This window comes from Gorilla gorilla, chromosome 18 (genome assembly GCF_029281585.2).
Source record: "Gorilla gorilla gorilla isolate KB3781 chromosome 18, NHGRI_mGorGor1-v2.1_pri, whole genome shotgun sequence".
Classification (NCBI taxonomy): domain Eukaryota; kingdom Metazoa; phylum Chordata; class Mammalia; order Primates; family Hominidae; genus Gorilla; species Gorilla gorilla.
The window spans coordinates 115,955,949-115,972,175 of NC_073242.2; the positions used below are offsets into that span (position 1 = coordinate 115,955,949).

The 16,227-nt window shown below is 58.6% G+C and overlaps 1 protein-coding gene across 4 annotated transcripts in view; it reads left to right on the forward strand.

Moving 5' to 3' along the window:
* GSE1 (Gse1 coiled-coil protein) overlaps positions 1-16,227 on the forward strand; it is a 503,637-nt gene that overhangs the window by 277,820 nt on the left and 209,590 nt on the right. The window contains exon 1 of one of the 4 annotated variants that reach the window (XM_055366699.2): positions 11,469-11,722. The exons of the other annotated variants lie outside the window; for them this stretch is intronic. Coding sequence (XP_055222674.1) covers positions 11,680-11,722 — 43 coding nt within the window. The 5' untranslated portion in view covers positions 11,469-11,679. Of the gene's footprint in view, positions 1-11,468; positions 11,723-16,227 lie in introns of those variants that run through there. 4 annotated transcript variants of the gene reach the window in all.

Below are 16,227 nucleotides of genomic sequence, written 5' to 3' on the forward strand. Positions count from 1 at the left end.
TATAGCTTATGCACAAGAGCATTCACTCTTTTTGAGTGTAGCAGTTGGTGAATTCTCACAATCATATAAAGCAAAACCACCACCATAATTTACAAAATTTTGCCTCCAACTGCAGAAAATTCCATGGTGTCCTTTTGTGGTCATTCCCCACCTCCAGCCCCTGCACCCACGGGTCTGTTTTCTGACTTTATTATTTCACCTTTGCTAGGATGTCATGTGTCATGTAGGTGGAGGTGTTCAGTACAAAGACTCCTGTGCTGAGTGTGCCAGGGTTGAGACCCATCTAAGTTGGTGTGTGAGCTGGTGGTGGTTGGTGTGTGTGTGCTGGTGGTGGTTGGTGCGTGAGCTGGTGGTGGTTGGTGTGTGAGCTGGTGGTGGTTGGTGTGTGCGCTGGTGGTTGGTTCCTTCCTGTTTTAGAGCAGCGCACCGCTGTATGGATGCACCACAAATGGTTTGCCCGGTGGAGACACTGAAGCCCACAGTCACACTGCTAGGCTCCTCATAACAGGCCACCTGGCTTGAGAGGCCACCCAAGAGGCCCGTCTCTGCCTGCCTCCCCCCTCACCGAGTTTCTGGTTCCAGGGAGACTGGGTCCATGTGCTGTAAGCAAGAAGCGTCCCCACCCAAGGTCCGTGTCTCGGTGTCAGGTTAGACCATGGCTGAAGATGCATCTTTGTCCCCGCCAGAGAGACCCGTGTCCGGCGCGAATAATTGGATTTTAATGAAACGAATGGGAGTGCTGAAGCCGTTTGCCACCCTGGCCTGCATCGGGGCCCCGCAATTAAGCCGATTATGTTTTGAGAGTCAAGCTGTCTGACTCCTCGCGTCCCTAATGTGATGATGTTTGATGGCCCTGCCAGCGCGGTTATTTATTTATTTACCCAACTCTCATGAGCTGGGACGTGCCAGTGGGCCCCGGTAATTAACAGCGGGTGCTGAGCCTGTGTGTTCCCACTCCGGCCCCCACCCCTCCCTCTGTCTGACAGCTCAGGGCATCACCTAGGGACAGACGCTAACAAATGCAGATGGCCAGGCCATACTCCCGCAGACTTTTAAGTTGGTTGATCTGGGACTGTGGCAAGGCCACTGGGATTTTTCAAAGCTACCCCAGCGGGGCCCAGAAGCCCCTGGTCTAAAGGACGCAGATTCTTCTGGAAGCCTGGGGTGCTGCTGCATCTCAAAGGGCCTCCTTCCTCGGAATCCCCTGCCCCAGTTGGCCCGGGCTGTTCCCACCGGGAGGCCTGTGGTCTTCTCCTCCTTAAGGCCTCACTGAAATTCAGAGAAGGATTTGAACCCAGAGACCCTCAGCACAGGTCCTGGGAGAGAGAAACCCCTGGTGGGTGGTGGGCAGAACTCCGGGTGTCTTTTCCGGCAGTGGCAGTGGATTGGTGTTCTCTCTCCCCCGTTCGTTTTGTTAACAAACAGGGATTGGGCCCTTCCCTCTGCCAGGCGCTGGGCTAGGTGAGTGCTGAGTGCTGGGCGGGGGACTGGGTGGTCGCTCGGTGCCTCCAACCCCACCCTGCGGGCACTGAGGGTCCTCCCTGGAGCTTTCTGGCTTCTCTGGCTGTGTGGTTTGGCAATTTGCCTCTGTGTTTTGGTTTTCTGTCCCCAACGCTGCCGGTCCAGGGCGGAGGGATGCCAGGATTTTGTGTGATCTTGGATAGATGAGTCACGGAAGCTCCTGGGCCTGGGTCCCCCACCTGTAAAATGGGGGCAGGGGGTTAGCAACTGCAAGGCAGTCCTTTCCAGCTCCCATATCGGGGGAAGGTTCTAGATTTAGACATTGGCATGGCTGATGGGGGTGTGAAGAAAAGCTGTTTTGGGGAGCTCTGTGGTAAAGTCACACGGTGGCTCGGGGACCCTGAGCAGCCCGCCCACCCTCCTCTACCTCCCTTCCCTCCACGGAGGCTGGGCAGATTGCTCGGTGCATGGACGCAGTGTGTACAAAGGACTCAGCATCGGGCGCTGGGGCGTGCCAGGCAGTGACAGTGCATGCCGGGGTGGCTGGACGTAGGAAGCAAGGCAGCAGGGAGGGTTGAGGTATGGGGCTGCTTGTGGGGGCTGGGTCCCAGCTTAGGTGTGAGGGCACCTCTTTCATCAGGAGGAGGTCGGTGGGTGGAAGTAGCAGGTCCCTCAGGTGGTGACCCTGCGGCTGGGTGTGGCTCCTGGAGCCCCAGCTGTTGAGGGCAGGGCTTGGTTTGTGCCCCTCACCCCATGAGACCAGGCTCAGGTAGGCAGTTCCTGTCCTGAAGTCTAGAGCTCAGGGGGCTGAGAAGAGGGGGCGCCACTGCCTTTCCCGTGGGGGGACCCTACTTCATCCAGCGCCATCCCTCTCTAGACCTCCTTTTCCCTCTGCACAAGGCGGTCGCACCCCATCCAGCTCTGGGAGGACCCCCAGGTGTCTGACCTCGGCCGGCCCCACTTGCTTGGCACTCTTGGACCTGGTGGGGGCTCAGCTCAGGCATGCAGAGAGCAGAGCAAGGGCTGGATGAGCTCCTCCAGGGCCCCAGGCCACCTGCACCGAGCACCCCCTGCCTCCTTGGGTGAAGCTGCCAGGCAGGTCCTCATGCCCCAGGAAGGAGACTTGGGGCGATTCCACCCCCGCCCCCTGCCCCACGGGCATCCAGCTTCAGCCCGGCTGGGCAAAGTGGCAGGCTCTAGGGGTGGAGGGAGCCACCCTGAACATGGGGAGAATATAACCAAGGCTTGGTGGTAACGCTGCTTTCCAGTAAAAATAACAGCAACCAACATTTATTAAGGACTGGCAGCGTGCAGGGCCCTGTGTGGAGCCTTTCCATACACTGCCTCATTCGATCCCGAGATGTGGTAGCATTGGTGGTGTGTAATTTTCATACCCTCCGAGCTTCTCCAAGGCTGCCCCAGGCCCTTGGTTCCTCGCCCTCAGCCCTGGTGGTGGCAGTGGCCCTGGAGGGCTGCCCATGCGGCAGGGGAGCGGCCAGCAGATGGCTCCAAGCCAAGGCAGAACAGCTCAGGAGGGGTGGCCAGCCAGGCTTGCCAGTGGGCCTTAGTTTCCCCTGCTGAGCCCACAGTGCCCTTTTGGCTGGGCTCATTTTCCCATGCAGCCAGGCTCCTGGGCAGATGCCGGATGAGTTTCCCAGGGCTGCCATAATGAATCACCCTAAACCGGGGGCCTCAAAACAACACACACTGACTCTCCCACAGTTCTGGAGACGTCCAAAGTCAAGGTGTCGGCAGGACGGGTTCTTTGTGGAGGCCCTGGCGGAGGATCTGTTCCAGCCTTCCTCTCAGCTGCTGGCGGTGCCGGCCATGCTTGGCAAGGAGGCTTGGCACTCCTTGCCGTGTAGACGCATCACTCCAGGCTCTGCCTCCATCATCATGCGGCCTTCTATGGGTCCACGTCTCCTTCTCTGTTTCTTAGAACGGCACTCCTCCCTAGGTTTAGGGCCCACCCTAATCTAGGATGAGCTCATCTCAGGAGCCTTAAGTTAATCACATCTGCAAAGCCCCTGCCTCCAAATAAGGTCGCCTGCCCAGGTGCGGAGGGTGAGGGTGTGGACGGATCTTTCTGGAGAGCCATAACTCAACCTTCTGGGTGCCAGGTTCTGTGCAGGCACCTTATGTTCTGTTTCCTCCTCCGTAAATGGGGACACGGGTGCATCCCATGAGGCTTCGTAAGCATCAGAGGAGGGGGTTGGGGTGATGGCCTGACCAGCGCCCTGCGGCTGCAATAAACACCTGCAGATTGGATGGTTATTCAGAGCAGGGCCTCATTCTCCTCCAAGGTGACCCAGGGTCTCTCTTTACAGGAGAGGAAACAGAGACTCTGAAACTCCACTCAGTTAGCCTGGCGTGGTGGCACATGCCTGTAATCCCAGCTACTGGGGAGGCAGGCGGGAGGATCGCTTGAGTTTGAGGCTGCAGTAAGCCAAGATTGTGCCACTGCCACTCCAGCCTGGGAGACAGAGCAAGACCTGGCATTAAAAAAAAGAGAGAGAGAGAGAAAGAGAGAAAGAAAAGAAAAGAAAAGAAAAAAGAAACTCCACTCAGTGTAGGGCTGGGGATGGAGCTGGGGTGTTCTAACAGCAGACCCCATGGTCCCCTACTCACACCGCATGCTCAGGCCGGTGTGGGGTTTATAGCGGCTACCCAGGAAACAGAAGGGCAAGCAGAGCCTCTGCTCATTTGGGGGACCCCGATTATCTGAGCTGCAACTCAGCCCCGTTTGGAATTGATGGCTCAGTCTCAGATCAGAGACAGACTCAGGGAGCCTGGCGCGCTGCAAGCTGCCTCCCCCGCACGAGACTTCAGGTGGCCAAGACTTCCCACACTGGGGAGTTCTGCTCTCAGTTTCTGACAAGCTTGGGGGGAATGTGACCCATCCACGTGCAGGCAGCTGTCTGGGGGTGAAAGCGTCATGCTCTCTCTCCACTCTCACGCCTGCCTGGAGCCCATCCTGCTGCCTAACTCCCATCCTGGCCTAACGCCCTTCCCTCTGAGGGACCCACCCCCACCTCTGGGGTCAGGCCCCGCTTTGTGTGCCTTACAAATGCAAATAAACTCATAGCATCCTTATTTTAGAGACGAGGAAACTAAGGCTCAGAGAGGTTAATGACTTGCCCCAGGATACCCAGTTGTAAGTAACAGAGCTAGGATTTGAACTTGAGCGGCTGGCCCTCCCTCTCAACTCATCCTCACCTGTGTCCAGAGGAAGCTGTGCCTCCCTGAGTTCACCCAGTCCTGGTTCAGAGGAGGGTCACCGAGGGGTAGGACAGTATTTTGGAGGACACCTGGGCCAGACCCCTGGTATATTGTCGTGGGGTGCAAAGGGGGTCTGTCATCAGCATTACATTTGGCTTTGAGAAGCAGTGGAGCTGGGGCATCAGAATCCAGTGAGGCCAAGTGGGAGAGAGAGAGGGCATTCCAGTGGGGAGGCCCTGCGAGAGAAAGCGCTTGGAGGTGGGACCCTTTGAGCTTGTTCTGGAACATGAGAGCTCAGCCATCTCTACCACCCTCTGCCTTCCAGATTACGCTCTGGGATTTCCAAATTGCTTGTACCTTCAGCAGCACGCAGCCCACCATTTCACACTGCCACGAAGTCCGGGGTGGTGTGGTAGGGACCAGGACCCTGCTGCAAATCCCCAAGCACCCTGAGGACAGGGAAGGGAGGGTCATTTTCCTGCTCTGTGTGTGTGTGTGTGTGTGTGTGTGTGTGTGTGTGTGTGTGTGTGTGTGTGTGTGTGCGTGTGTGGTCTGCCATTTTTGCTCTGCTTCCAGAAAGGACTTGAGGCAGCTAAGTGGTATTTAAAGAAGATTAAGCATTTCTAGGGAGGGAGGCTGCAGCAGGGTGATCGCTGGTGGGTGAGAGGCCCGCTAGGAGGCTGCTGTGGCGACTCAGGGTCCTGGCGGGGAGAACCTGCCCTCTGTGCCCCGCCACACTCCCAAGCCCCGCCATTGCCAGGGACGGTGGGACTCACAGGAGAGACACCGGCAGGCTGTGTTTTCAAAGAAGATGCCATTCACAGCACAGCCCAGGACAAAACGGGCCTTGCCTTGCTAAGTCACAAGAGACCAACTCCCAACAGAAGAGCTGACCAAGGGCTTCCGCAGCCTCCTTTCTGGGGGCTTGAAAGAATCTTCTGATAAATGAACCTCAGCAGTAGGCATCCTGAGATCACTGCCTGCTCGGGGTGGCTGTGGGGGTAAGCCAGGCAGTTCCTGCCTCCCGCTTTCCTCTGACCCCCAAAGAAAGGGCAGCGGGGTCTGCCCTAGGGGCTGCCAGGATTGCATTGCACATAGCCAGATAAGGATGAGGAGACTGGAAGGGCAGAGGCCCTGTCAGAGCTTATGTCGGCAAGGTCAGGAACCCAGAGCAAGGAAGATGCTCTGGGAGGAGGAGAGAAGGGAGCATGTCCATCTCCACCCTGAGCTGGGCAGCAGGGAGATGGGGGACAGCAAGACTCCCCCAAGACTGGACCGCAGCTGTCAGCCTGGCCATGAATCCCAGCATTTGCCCACTGCAGGGGAGAGGCTGTCTCTGATGGTCCCTGACCTGGGGCTGGGATACAGATCATCCTGGGTTTCTCTGTCCCGTAGGGTTGGCACAGCAGGCTTCACAGTCTCCCTCGTGGTGATGAGATGTGTCATCGTCCCAGGACCTGGTGGAGGCTGAGCTCAGGCATGCAGAGAGCAGGGCAAGGGCTGGACGGGCTCCTCCAGGGCCCCAGGCTACCTGCACACAGCACCCCCTGCCTCCTTGGGTGAAGCTGACAGCCAGGTCCTCATGCCCCAGGAAGGAGACTTGGGGGCGATTGCACCCCCACCCTCTGCCCTACGGGCATCCAGCTTCAGCCCGGCTGGGCAGAGTGGCAGGCTCTAGGGGTGGAGGGAGCCACCCTGAATGTGGGGAGAATGTAACCAGGGCTTGGTGGTAACCCTGCTTTCCAGTAAAAATAACAGCAACCAACATTTATTAAGGACTGGCAGTGTGCAGGGCCCTGTGTGGAGGCTTTCCATACACTGCCTCATTCGATCCTGAGATGTGGTAGCATTGATGGTGTGTAATTTTCATACCTTCTCTGAGATTGAAGTAGCTATTATTGACCCCATTTTACATGTAAGGAGACTGAGGCACACAGCAGTGACCCCATCCTGGTGCACCCTGGTTCCTGTCTTCTAGTGAGGTGCTCAGGTGTGATCTGACTCCCCAAACCCTACAGTCTGCTCCGGGCTTCCTCAGAGCCCCCTCTGCAGCACCAGCTGGCACTGACCTGGCCTCCCAGCACTTGGAAGTGGGCCAGCCATTTCTGGACCCCCTGCAGCTCCGGGGACCCCCTGCCTCGCTCCCGGCTGGATGCCGTGGGACACTTCAGAAAAGGCAGACAGTCCTGCCCTCAAGGAGCAGGGAGGAGTGCAGCCCAGGGACACAGCTGAGGTAGAAGCTTCAAGGCCACAGGTAAATGAGGCCCTGCTTGGAGGAATGGGCCTTCAGGTGCAGGTGCCTGGAGGGGAGCCCTCAACAGCTGGAGCTGAAGGATGCGCCCCAGGGCAGCCAGAGCTGAGCAGACACTGCCCTAGCAGGAGGGCATTGGAAGGGGGCATGGAGAGATGGAGGCCCTGTCCTAGGTACCAGCATGCCCAGATGGAGAGGCTGGTTGAGCTGGGCATGGAGGCCCAGGGGCCAGGGGAATCTCCTGTTGATGCCCTACTGGCCAGTGGCAGGGGCTTCCACATTGCGGGTGGCTATCACACCACAGCAGCAGTTCCCAAAGTGGGGTTGCCCTGGGAACTCATTAGGAATGCAGATTCTCAGGCCCCGCCCCAGACCTGCTAAATGAGAAACGCTGGGTGGCAGAGCAAGGCTGTGTCCTCCCCAGCACTGCTGGGGATCCTGGTGCTTCTTAAAGCATGAGGTCCCCTGTGCTGCAGGAGGGATAAAGTCACTTTGGGTTCAGGGAGCCTGGGGCCTCCTCTTTCTACTGCTAACCCTCCATCCAAGGCCAGAGGGGAGCTGTGTTCCTTCACCTTCAGCAAGGAGGTACCTATCTCCCTGCTCTGGAGAAACCGTGCCACCTGCCTGCAGGTCTGGGTGGGGCAAGCAGTGCCCTCCCCACTCTCAGGAGTATTGGCCGCTTACGCTCCTGCCACCCTGTGCCTAGGGCCTTGGCAGGGACTGAGACTTTCCGTCGGCTGCTGGCTGTGGTGCCTCAGCTCATCATCCTCCGCTTACACAGTGGCCTCTGACTCCGCCTGTGCTCATTCACCCAGAAAGATGGCATCGGGGTGAAGTCAGAGGCAGGCGGAGTCTATCTAGAACAACCACCATGCCAATTGCAAACGCCACCCCCAGGCACTCTCTGTGTCTCCACATGCATCCAGGCAGGAGCTGTGGGTGCCCCTCCACAGAGCCACCACCCGCCCATATGGCTCCTTTGTGCAAATTAGAAGGTACCCCTTGCTTCAGGCAGACCCATCCCGTGCCCAGCTGCTTGTTGAAGAGTAGAGTGACTGTTGGGTTTCAGCTCCCACTTGCCATTTCCTCCAGGAGCTCTTGTGCAGTGAACAATCTGGACAACTATACTTGGCAGCCCTTTTCCCTGGGCTCTTGTTGGCTCCCATCACCATCCCATTGGCTGTTAGGGGCTTAAAGCACAAACCACTCAGCTGCCCTTTTACTCCAGAGAGACCAGGGCATCCATTTCCATGCTCTGCCTGGTCCCTTTTGCCTATGTGCTTAGTGTGGAGTGGCTGGGATCTGTTAATTCATGCCAAGGGCTGGATTAGAGGTAGAGGACTCCACGGAGTCACTGAACCCAGTCTGCCCACCCTGCAGAGGAGTGTATTGAGGCCCTGAAGGTTATGTGGCCTCGGGCAAGTCACTGTTAAGACTTGTTTCTCCTTCCCAGAGGCTTTCTCTCTTTGGTCTTGAGCACTTGTTTTGTGCAAGGCTGAACAGGCATTCACCCCTCCTTCACAGAGGGGGTTGCTGACGCCCACGGAAGCTGAGCGATTCCCCCAGCTCACGCAGTGAGTGGATGGCCTGGTTGGATCTCAGTCCAGGCTCCTGGCTCTTCTCAGGAGCTTCTCAAAGCATTTCTGCCAGAAAGCAGACCCTGTTCCCTGTGATCCTGTCCTCCTGCCGGGGTGCATGAGCCCCCAGGGCCCCGCAGTGCACATACCTTCACCCAGCGCCTGGCCTCCGACGAGCAAGGACACGATGTCCCGGGGGATGCAAGCTCCTGGCCTACATCCCTTGACCAGATAAACACTCCCCTACAGACACTCCAGCCTGAAACACCAAGTGTGTTCAAGGTCAAACGGGCTGGCCTGGAGAAGGCCTTGAGTCCCTGATCCTTCCAGCAGCCTTCTCAGCCGTAGCTGCACCTTGGAACCACCCGGGGGGCTTTGAGACACACTGATACCTGGACCCCCTTCTCCAGAGATTCTGCTACAACTGCTCAGGGGTGGGGCCCAGCCTGGTATTTTCTTAAACTTCCCAAATTGTCCCGTCAAGCAGGGGTGACCACCAGGGCTTACCCTCAAGAGAGGGACGCTGGACGATTTGGCCTTGGAAACCGCATGATCTTGCTAATCTGCTAGACAGTGGGAAGAAAGCACTTGGTAAAATGCAAGGTAGTTCATGTAAAGCCCAGCACTTCATTTCAAAAGTAAACTGACACGCAGAAAGTGGGCGACTTCACTTGTTAGGGGTTCGGGTGAAGGAGGCCTCGGCTGCTCCAAGCTGGGCAAGAGCCGGCAGTGACCTCTCCTTGCCCGAGCTAATGTCACTTCCAAGACTTGAAGAGACGGGGGCTGTGGGAGGCCAGGGCGGAGCACCCATGCGCAGACACGGTCCTGTGGTCTTGCACTTTAAGGAGGTTGTTTACAGGCCAAGGAACGTCCCATAACCAGGGACAGCAATGTAGAAGGAGCTGAGGAAGCCAGGGTGGGGGTGGGGAGAGTCTGCCAGAGCAGTTCAGACCCAGGGGACCGTGAGAGTGGGCTGCAAATAAGGACGTGAAGTCTGATGAGAGATGGGAAAGGGCTTGGTCCAGTGGGGTAGAAGTTAAGAGATTTCAGCTCAACACAGGAAGCAATTGTAACAGTCACAGGCTGACGGCAGCCAGCTGGGTGGGAAGGAGTGAGCTCTGGAGTGGGAAGGGAGACCCAGGGACCCTCTCTCCCCACACCCTTAGGGAGCACCTGCTTCGGGCAAGCCCTGAGCTGGGCACAGTGGAGGACAGTTCCTGAAGGGCCTTTACCTGGTGGGGGATTGGCTCACCCTGGGTTTCTCAACCTTGGGACTGTTGACATTTGGGGTTGGCTGATGCATTGGTTTGGAGGCTGTTCTGTCTGCTGGAGGGTGTTGAGAAGCATCCCTGGCCTCTACCCACCAGGTGCCAGCAGCGCTGTGACCCCCAGTTGTGTCAATCAAAAATGTCTGCAGACACTGGTTGCTAACTATGCCCTGGGGGACAACCCCCACTCCCCCTTTGAGAGCCACTGGTTTGGAACAAAGGATCTCTACCTTGGCTGCGCACTGGAAGCCCCCAGGGAGCTTTAGAAACTACCAATGGCTGGGTCCATGCCCAGAGGTGTGATGTCATTGGTCTGGGGGCAGGCCCACGCAAGGGGGGGAGGGGGGTGCTGTGGTTTAAAAGCACCCAGGTGGTTCTAATCTGTTGCGAGGGGTTCGAGACCCCCTGGTGTACATGGTTGTTTCTCAAACTTGACTTGTCATAAGAATCGCCTGTGTAGTGGCTCAAACGAAAGCCCCCACCCCTTTAATTAGGATCACCTGGAATTCTCAGGCTGCAGTCGGTGGGCTGGGATAGCCATAATCCCCGTGCTGCGTGAAGCTCCAGGATTCAGAGCTGAGAGGCCTCGCCAGCCAGCCTCACTAGACCTCCTGCAGCTCCCCTATTCCATCCCCGCGGCTGGGCCCCCTCCTCACCTCCCCTCCTCCCGGACCTTCTCCCAGCCCTCACCCCTCCCCAGCTCCTGAGAGCGGCAGGCAGCCCTGCCCCTCCTTCCTGCTCTCCTCCCAGCCCATGGCTCTCAGCGCAGCTTGATTTAGTAGGCGGTGGAGGAGAAAGGCAGCTTGAAGAGTCACTTAGAGCCTCGGTGCTCACAGCACTTATCTGGAAAGGAGAGGCCAGCAGGCCCCCGGGGAGCGGGGCGCGAGGCTGAGCACACCTCCCCACAGGGGCAGGGAGGCTGTGCTCTGCAGGGCTGTGGGCACCAGAGCTACACACACCCTCTGTCCCCAGCACCCAGTCTCGGGTCCGCCCCTCCTTGCCAGAGCACAGGGTGTCAGGAGGTCCCCCTGCAGTCGCCTCCTGGGGAATGGGCTCAGCTCCTTAAAGCCCTAGGTCAGGGAGCTCAGAGACCCCTGGGTTAGAAGCGATGTCAGGTCGTCTGGTAGGGAGGTGTCCTGTGGCCGCCACCTGGCTTTTGCTGGGCAGGAGGGGGCCCTCCACCCTCCCTACCCTCAGCTTTTTGGTTGGTTGCCTGCCCTCCTCTCCTGGTGCCTGTCTTCCTTCTCCCCCTCCTCCCTGATGAAAAATACAAAAGAAAAATGCGCCAGTGCCCAGGTCTGGGGAGCCCCAGCCCTGGGGATGGAGAAATGAAAAGCGGCCCCAATTAGAGGCTTTGGTTCTGCAAACTTGATGCTCGGCACTTGAACTGTCACGGCGGAGCCTTAATTAGCAGCGGCGGGGAGAGGTCAGGACAACTCAGCAGTCTTGACAAGCGCGTTATCAAGTGCAGGGGAGCGGGGGCTGCCCGGGGAGCGCGGGCGGGGGAGGGCGGCGGGGGCGCCGCGGCGCGGGAGGGAGGCAGGAGGCGGCGCCGGCCGGGCGGGGGACGAGGTGGTGGCTGCGAGGCAGCCGCGCCGCCACGGCTGGCGGTGCGTGAAGCCGGGGGCGCGGGGCCAGGGGGCGGCGTGAGCGGCTGCGGGGCCCCCAGGCGCCCGGGCCCCTCCCCGGGCTCCACGCCGCGGGCCGGGCGCACCGCGCAGGGACGCCCCGGCTGCTCCGTGCCGCCCCGCAGAATCCCGGGGCTCCATCCCCGTCTCCCCCGCCCCCTCCGGGCCCGTCTTCTGCCGCCCCGTGACGCCCCTACTGCTCGCCTCCGCCGCGGGCCATGCTGGGCAGCCCCTCCTAGAGGCCCCGGGTCCCGCGGCCCGGGGGGCGGCGCAGGATGCTGGGCATGAAGACCTGGTCGTCTCTGCTCCAGAACCTCAGTAAGTGCCCAGCTCACCGCCCCGTGGACGGGAGGGTGGGGGGTCCGGGATGGAACTTTCTGGGGCGCGCCACCCACCCGGGGCTGGAACCTGGCCCCGCACTCACCCCGCCTCGCCCTCCAGCCCCATCACCTTCAGGCTACGCACGTGCTCCCCAGCGCCGCCTCCTCATGCTGTCAACTCAGAAGAGAAGCCCTGGGTTGGTTTCCTCAAGTAGAAAACCCTTGACCCCCGCGGTCTGGCTGTGCCTAGGCCAACTCTAGGCAGCCGGGGGAGGCTTCCCTCAGACCCCGTGTAGGGAAGTGGCCGGCGGGCACCGGGCTTGCTGCACCGCAGGGCTCTGCCTTAGCCTGGCCATGCGGCTCCTGGAGGTGGGTCCAACCCTGGCAGGGCCCCTCGTGCCTGCAGTGACCCGGGAGGTGGGAAATGGGGCTGCGTGTGTGTGGACTTCGTGCCCTCTTGCTTGCACAGGTGGGACCTGGGGTGGGTTGTGGGACTGGAACTCTCAACCTACCCCTCCCCAAACTGCCCGATCACCTCCCTGGCCCCATCAGCTCTCTGGGGAGAACTCCTGGCATCAAGGCCTTGCATCACTGGCACAATTAGGCAGCGAGAGGATAAGAGTCACAGAGCCCGCTGAGGGTAGGGAGCGCCATGAGTCCCATCGGAGAGAGGGTGAGCGGGACTCTGAGGCCTGGGGCAGTGCCACAGGTGAGGGTGTGAAGCTGGCGGTGGGCCACTGAGGTCCTCAGGCTGAGGGGCGGCCAGAGTGAGGGATGGAGAGAAGCCTTCGAAGAACAGCAACTCAGGCTACCAAGGTCCCTTTGGGGTGGCTCCAGTGACAGAGAATGGGCGGGGACGCTGGCCTCAGGACTGCTCCTTCCCATCCTGACCTTCAGGCCCCTTACCTGCAGGCCTTTGCTTCCAGGTGAGCCAGGCCAGCAGCGGGGGGACGACGCCATCCCCCATGCCTGGCCCCTCCTGGCTGCCTCGCCTGCCCGCCCACCCCTCCTCTCTCTGTGTGCACCTCTCTGCCTGTTTGAACTGCAGCTTTTAAAGCTTTTTGCCTTTTGAAAACTCAGGGGGAGAAAGAGTCATTTGTGGAGAGGTCGCAAACGGTTGATGATTATAGTCCAGTGGGTAGAAAGAGCTTAAAACAAATCCCTGTCCATCAGATGTCGGCTTAGGCGGTTTCCAGCGCTCTCCTGGGGGGCCGGGGTGGGGGGCAGCCGCTTAGAGAAAAGGGGAGGCTTTTTTCCTTGAAGCTAAGTGAACCTGCAAAACTCTCTTCTTATTTGGGTGTTTGATCACAGCTCCCCTCTGCCTGGCTTCCTCTGATCGCCCTTCCTCCGGGTGCCCGGCTGGTGGAGGAGGGCCTAGGCAGCCCCCAGACGGCCTCACCAGCTGTGTGACCTTGGCCTGGTCATGCGGTGTCTGGGAGTCTCTGATTCCCCCCAGGGGTGATGGTCATGCGGGTTGCACAGGGTACTCACGAAGCCTCGGGAATGTGCCACCATCTCCCGGGCGGAGGGTGTACCTGGCCTGCAGGGTGTGGTGGTTGGATCCTGTGCTGCTCCTCCTCTGCCACACCAACTCCCCTGTCCAGGTGCAGAGGCTACCTGCGTGGAGCTGGAAGGGCCCTCACTTTGTTTCCAAAGCCCAGCTAGTGAGGCCGCGAGGAGGATGCCGGCTGGAGAGGCCTGTGTTAAGTGCTGGGTTGACTGCCCGCAGGGGCTGGTAGGGGCCCCTTGCAGACACAATGGGCCCTCCCTATGTCTTTTACCTGTGGTCACGCCTCACTCCTCATGGCAGCATCAGGGGGAGGGCACTGGCTTCGTGCCCTCTCGTTTTTGCAGGTGAGGAAACAGCGTGCTCGTTTTTCAGGGTCACACAGCTAGTGAGGTGCAGAGGGGAGAGGCTGGTGGGAGCCTGGGCTGTCCCACTCAGGGTCACGCCCCCAGCCAGCCATCTGTGGCCACTGGCATCTCTTCCTTCAGCTCCAGAAAGATCCGGTCACTCCGATATCCAGGAGTGTGGGACAGCCCCTGGTTCCCGGCTGCATGCAGCGGTTGGGTGGGAATCCTGGGCTCCTCCATGGGCTGCCCCCACCCACCTGGAGCTCCTGCCTCCCCAGCTCTCCTGCCAACCGAATCTCATGCTGCTTCTGTGCCATGCCCTGGCCCTTCCCATCTCTGCTTGGTGCCTGGGCTGTAAGGGAAGCATGTAATAGAACCATGAACAGTGCCAGGCCTGGGCTCCCATCCGGGTTCTCCTTCATTACTGCTGTGTGACTTGGGGCAAGTGACCTCACCTCTCTGTGCCACATTCTCCCATTCGTTCCATGGGGATGGCAGGACTGCCCTGCTAGGGGTAAGTGCATCAGTCCAGTTAATGACTGCACACTGTCAGTGTCATAAATGTCAGCTGCTATTTTTTCTTCCGCCTGGAAGTCCCTTCCTGCCTCTCCCTACCGTCTCCCCATACTTCAAGGCCTAGCTTAAATGCCACCTCCTCCAAGAAGCCTTCCAGACTCCACCCAGCCATAAGTCATCTCTCCTGCCTCTTCATGGTCTATGTTGTTGTTTTTCTCAGTGGAATTCATACATTTGTACCTATTTTCTCTCCCTATCAGACAGACGTTCCTCAAGGGAAGATCCTTTACACTCTGATCTCAGAATCTTCCAAGCTACTGAGTATGTAGTAGGTGCCCAATAAATGTTTGTCATATGACTAGAGAGTAACCATATTTCTTGCCAGACCAATGAGTGGCTCCACTTCCCAGCTATTCAGTGAGCACTTTGTTCTAATGATTAGTGGAGTCACATCCGAAGTCAGTCTGTACTTTGGGATGCCTTAAAATTGTTTCCAAGTCCTGTGGGTGGATGAGCTCACTGGCAGGGGTGTGGACCCAGCCTAAGAGCTTAGCTTTTCCTTTGGGGCCCAGAGGGCAGGTTCACATCTCAGTGACAGCAGCCGGCTGTGGGAATGTGAGAACACGGGCACTTTGAGTGGAACACGTGGTCAGTGTTGAAAGGACAAGGGCGGCTCATCCCCAAAGCCAGGTCGTGGTAACCCGGCTGCCTGCCAGCTGACCTGCCCTGCCAGGGCCCAGGCTCTGGTAGCCAGGAGTGCTCTCATTGTGCTTGGAAATTAAGGGCTATGGAGCAGCTGCCACGCAGGCATGGTGATGTGATTACTCCCCAAGGAGGAGTGGCCCCCAGGACCCCCTGGGGAGTGGGCAGGGGCTGTGTGAACCCTGCGGATCCCTGTCATGGCTGCCAGCGCCCGTGGGCCCAGGCCAGGCTCTGCCCCTGAGATTCCATGGCCTCAGAGGGGCCCTGCTGGCGCACACTGGCAGCTGAGCTCGTCAGTCCTGAGGAGTTAGCAGCCCTGGGAGGTGAGGATGGCATTTGGGTGCCTTATAGATAGGGCCAGGTGGCCATGCCTTTGGCATTCTTGAAGACTCACTGTGGGTGGCAATGACGGTGGTATCATTTGTGCTTTTGTCTTCCAGTAAGGAAAGCGTGCAGAGTTTCCAGGTTTGCAAATTAAAAAAAAAAAAGAAATATATATATATATATATAGAGAGAGAGAGAGAGGGAGAGCGCGCAAGAGAGCAAGAGAGAGAAAGGAAGGGAGGAAGATGGCTGAACGCAGTGGCTCATACCTGTAATCCCAGCACTTTGGGAGGCCAAGGCAGGCAGATCACTTGAGGTGAGGAGTTCGAGACCAGCCTGGCCGAAATGGCGAAGCCTCATCTCTACTGAAAATACAAAAATTAGCCAGGCGTGGTGGCAGGCCCCTATAATCCCAGCTACTTGATAGGGTTAGGCAAGAGAATCATCTGAACCCCAGAGGCTCAGGTTGTAGTGAACTGAGATAGCGCCACTGCACTCCAGCCTGGGCGACTCCATCTTAAAAATAAATAAAAAGGAAGAGGCCAGGTAGGAAGTGGGGCAGGGTGGGCAGTAGATGGCCTGGGCCCTGGCCTCCAGCAGCCGGGTGAGCATGCAGACCTCTGCTGGATGGTGTGGGCACCCGCGTCTTCACCCTTGCCTGGCTGAACCATAAGGAGCGAGGGGCCGGAGCGAGCCAGCCTGGGTTCGCATCCTGCTGCTGCCTCTTACGGGCTGTGCGCAAGACGCTTGGCCTCTCTGTGCCTCAGTTTCCTCATCTCTAAAAGGGGAAATAAATATGGTGGCACCTGTCTTGTTCCAGTCAGCTATTGCTATGTAACAAACTACCCCAAGACATTGGCGTGAAACAAGAACACAGATTTTGTTTGCTGGTTAATCTGGGGGTGCAGCTAGCACCTCTCACCTGGGATCTCATGTTGTTGTATTAGACGGGGGCTGGGTTGGGGAGCATCTTGCCGATTCCGTACTTGTGCCTGGTGTTTGGGCTGGGAAGACTCAAATGGGTGGGGTGAGAATGCTGGGTTGGTTTCATCCCCCCATCTCTCAACCTGGTGGCTGGACATCTTACTTGGCTCCCAGAGCTAGTGT